Source organism: Natrix helvetica, assembly GCF_964273705.1.
Source record: "Natrix helvetica genome assembly, chromosome: 1".
Lineage (NCBI taxonomy): Eukaryota > Metazoa > Chordata > Lepidosauria > Squamata > Natricidae > Natrix > Natrix helvetica.
The window spans coordinates 331,510-335,626 of record NC_138548.1 but is presented as its reverse complement, the minus strand read 5'-3'; the positions used below and the strand labels follow the sequence as shown (position 1 = coordinate 335,626).

Sequence of the window (4,117 nt, the reverse complement as noted above, 5' to 3'; positions counted from 1 at the left end):
CGCCCCACGAAGAGCCGCCTAGAGAGTCGATCACCCGGGGAGCGGGGGGCGGGGCGGGGGGTGGGGAGGGTGAGCTGCGCTCCTTCCTCGCCGTCGTTTCCGAGGAACTCCGCGAGTTCTGCAAAAACAGCCCCGCGCTCCCCGGGCAGGAAATGCCGCTGCTGGGAAGACTCAGCCGAAACTTCTCCTCACCAAAGGCAAACGCTCGCCTTTCCCCGTGGGATTCCTCAGCGGACCAATGGCAAAACTCGCGGGCCGGCTTGGTTTGCTAGCGGGCCAATCGCTGGCGGGAACGGACGGAGGGAGCCCGCCTCTCGGGTAAGGTATATAAGGCGCTGTCAACCGCGGGGCCCCGCAGTTTCGGTCGCCGTCGTGGTGCAGTCTCCGTCTTGAGCCCCTGCTGCTTCCGCTTCCCCGCCGTTGGATTATTTGCCGGGTTCCGCGTTGCTCCGTCGGTCTGCTTTGCGGGAAGGCCGGGTTCCCTCTCTGCACCGCGCCTGGGTCGGAGCCGCCCTCGCCATGACGCTGGAGGAGCTGCTGCCTGGTGACCACGCGGCCGGAAGGTGAGTCCGGCCACCTGACCGCGGGGGGACGGGGAGAGACGGCGTGGGCGAAGAGCCGAGGGATCCCGGGGCGCCTCTGATCCCGCCTGGCTTGCTTTCCAGGATGAGGTCGGTCGGCGCGGCGCTGGAGCGGCTCTTGGTGGCGGCGCAGCGGCAGGGCTGCCTGACGGTGGGCGTCTACGAGGCCGCCAAGCTCATGAACGCGTGAGTTACCACTCCGTCCCCCGAGAGCGTGGGCAGGTGGGAGGGAGGGGGTCGCCGAGCCCGATACAGCCGGCAACAGCTGCCCGTCGCCGGGAGACTCGGCTGCCCGGGAGCCGCTGACCCCGCCGCCCTTCCCCGCAGCGACCCGGACAGCGTGGTGCTTTGCCTGCTGGCGGCGGACGAGGCGGACATCGCGCTGCAGATCCACTTCACGCTCATCCAGGCCTTCTGCTGCGCCAACGACATCCACATCCTGCGCGCCTCCGGCCTGGAGCGCTTGGCGGCCGTGCTGGGCGAGAACCCCCCGGACGGCGGCGGGGAGCCGCGGGACCTGCACTGTCTGCTGGTGACGGTGAGCCGGGCGGCTGAGTTGGCGGGGGGGGGGGCGACTGCGCGGCTCTCGCCGGCAGAGAGACTCAGGGGCGGCTCTCCCTGGCCTGGAACTGAGGGGCGCCTTCGTCTTCCTCCCGCAGACCCCGCATACGGACTCGTGGGGCAGCCAGGGATTGGCGGAGGTGGCCCGGTTCTGCCAGGAGAGCCGGTGCAACGACCAGTGGGTGCCCTACCTGGCTCTGCAGGCGCGCTGAGGCCCTGGCCGGTGCCTGGTGCGTCGCGTCGCGTGTGCAACAGTCCGAAGGGAAGAATGTTGTTCCTGTACAAATTCCGCGAGCCCTGACTGTCTGCAGGCGAGCGGTGGGTGAGTCACGCGAGAGAGTGGAGCAGAGCCAGCAGAAGGTCTGACTTGGTCCCCAGGAGGAGGAGGGGGGGCTGCGCTGGTGCTCCATCAGCTGACTGCTCCGGAGGAGAAAGAAGCAGAGGCGGCGGGATGGCGGCTGTGGGAACGGGTGGGCGCCAGCCTCCCCGTGGGCGGAGGCGCTCTTCCTGCTGCCTTCCTTGCCACGAGCGCCAAGGGGGCTCCCTGCCCAGGAGAGACGCCGCGATCAGCGGGAACGCCAAGTCGCCCGGAGGAGTTCCGCCGTGGGGCGGGGCTGCGGGCTCCTCTCCCAGGACTGTCCCCGAAGAGAAATAGCCAGGCAGCCCAAAGCCCTCCGGATTGCGAGCTTGTGCGAAGAGGAGGGAGCTCCAACCCTCAACTGCAGAGGATTGTTCTACTTTTTAAAAACTTCCTGATACTGACGGTTTTTATTTATCTTGGATGATTTGCCTGTTTGTTTCCGACTTTTCTCTGAAGATGAAAGGAGATGCAGGAGCCAAATGCAAATTTATTCTGGATTAAAAGGATAATAAACACGTGTTATGTTTGAAAGTAGCACAGGAGCAAATCTTTCTTGGGTCCAGGGCTATGGTGGGGGTCAAAATCTGCCTTTTGTACAGGATCTGGCCCAGCTGTTGTGCCAATATCTGCAGCTGGAGTTCCTTGTGGCATTTCCAAGGGGGGTAATTTCCATGCTCTACTTGGGGGTGCACAATTCTGCTCCCCTTGGAACATTTTGGCTCCAAATACTCTTGGGGGGGGGGAGATATTTTACTGCTTATTCCAGGGCCTCATTCAGCAGGAAGTGCGTCTGTGTGAGTGTGGACAGATGTTGCATAGTTGGAACAGGTTCCAGATTGCAACAGACCTCTTACAGTTTCACCTCTTGCAAAAAAAACGTGTGTTCCAAAATGTTCCTTCACTTGGATCCGAGGCACAGGAGCTAAAGGCAAGCCTAGCCAAGTGCAGTAGTGCCAGGCAGCTGCCCTTGCCACAAAGCAGAGCTGGCATGGTTCCCACAAGCCTTTCCTTGCCAAGCCCCAAAGACCGGCTGGCCTCTGGTGGGGGGGTGGCATTGCTGCAACAGCCTTCTGCAAGGTTTAGGGGAGAGCTTCCTTCCCAGCCCCCCCCCCCCCCCAGCCAGCCCTGCACTAATTGGCAGCTCCCATTTCCCGAAACAGGGGGGGGGGCTCCAAGCCTGCAGTTTCCCTGCTGGGATTCTTGGGCCGGCTTGCTCAGGAATGTGATTCTCCCACAAAGCTGTTTCTTAACTGCAGATTCCCAGAAAACTGGCTGTGTGCTGGGCAGGTTTCCAGATGCCGCGCCAGGCCTTCTCCCAAAATAACTTTCCCCCCCCCCTTCCAGGCAAAGGGATTACCCGAAGTGGAGGGAACGGTCTCCCCAGATGCAGTGGGACCATGTGGCACATGGGCTCCTCTGAGCTGAGGGTCCCTCAGGGTTTTCCACCACCCCCATCTTCAGGGGGCAAAAGGCTCCATGATGCAGGAATGAGCCAGCCTGTAGCGTGCCAGGTGCCCTGCTGAGGACCAGGGTGGCCTTCCTCCAGCTGAGCTCTTTGAGGGACTTTGGCCAAGCAACAGCATCCTATGAGAGGGAGTTGTTGAAATACTTGCCTGTGAAACCTCCAACTGCCGTGTGCCCCCCTCTCCTTGTGGCCAACTACCCCCACCCCCACCCCGCAGTGGTCTGGGGGAGGGTCTGCTTGCAAGCCGAGGATGCCTCAGTGAAAAGCCTCATTGGATGTGGGGCACAGCGGGAAAGGGAAGAGCCTGCCACCATAGAGGAGAAGGCTGAGGGTCCCTTTTGATGGGGAGGGGCATCCAAGTGGACTCTACGCCCTGCTAAGGCCTCGCTTGGAATGCAGCACTCAGTATTAAAAAAAATGGTGGAAACTCTGGAAAGTGCAGAGAAGAGCAACCAAGATAATTAGGGGGCTGAAGGATAAAACATGAATGGCTACAGGAACTGGGCATGGCTGGTTTAATGAAGGATTAGGAGTGACATGATAGCAGTCTTCCAACATTTGAGGGGCTGCCACAGAGAAGAGGGGGTACAAGCTATTCTCCAAAGCACCTGATGACAAGACAAGCAACAGATGGAAACTAATCAAGAAGAGAAGCAACCTGGAATTAAGGAGAACATTTTAACAGTGGGGACAATTAACCAGTGGAACGACTTGCCTCCAGAATTTGTGGGTGCTCCATCACTAGAGGCTTTAAAAGAAGAGACTGGACAACCACTTGTTCCTACTTGAGGAGGGGGTTGGATTAGATAGAAGACCTCCAAGGTCCCTTCCAACTCTATTATTCTGTTATTCCACACCCATCATACCCTTGAGAGCAAGGCTCCGTTGCCCTTCCCCCTTCTGCAGCCAGCTCTGCCTCCCTCCCCGGAAAGGCTCAGCATCAGCCCTGGGCACCAGGCCCAACCTAGCCTGGTCCACTTTGGACAGATTGCTGGCCTGTTCCCCTAGCACAGACCCTCCTTAAGCCGTCTGCAAAGGCTCCCCTGGCCTCAGGTTCCTCCAGATGTGGGGAATAGCCCCTTTTTTCCATGAGAATTGGGGGGGGGGGTAAGTGGAGCTGAGTGCGAAAGCCAAGATGGAGCCAAGGAA

General features: G+C 60.2%; 1 protein-coding gene across 1 annotated transcript; it reads left to right on the top strand.

The window, feature by feature from the left end:
* The first annotated feature begins 365 nt into the window (after positions 1-365).
* Positions 366-2,037, top strand: GADD45B (growth arrest and DNA damage inducible beta). Its single transcript, XM_081951591.1, has 4 exons — positions 366-563; positions 666-767; positions 909-1,119; positions 1,241-2,037. Exons 1-4 carry the CDS (start codon positions 520-522, stop codon positions 1,352-1,354), a joined length of 471 nt encoding a protein of 156 aa, XP_081807717.1. The 5' UTR covers positions 366-519; the 3' UTR covers positions 1,355-2,037.
* The last annotated feature ends 2,080 nt before the right edge of the window (positions 2,038-4,117 follow it).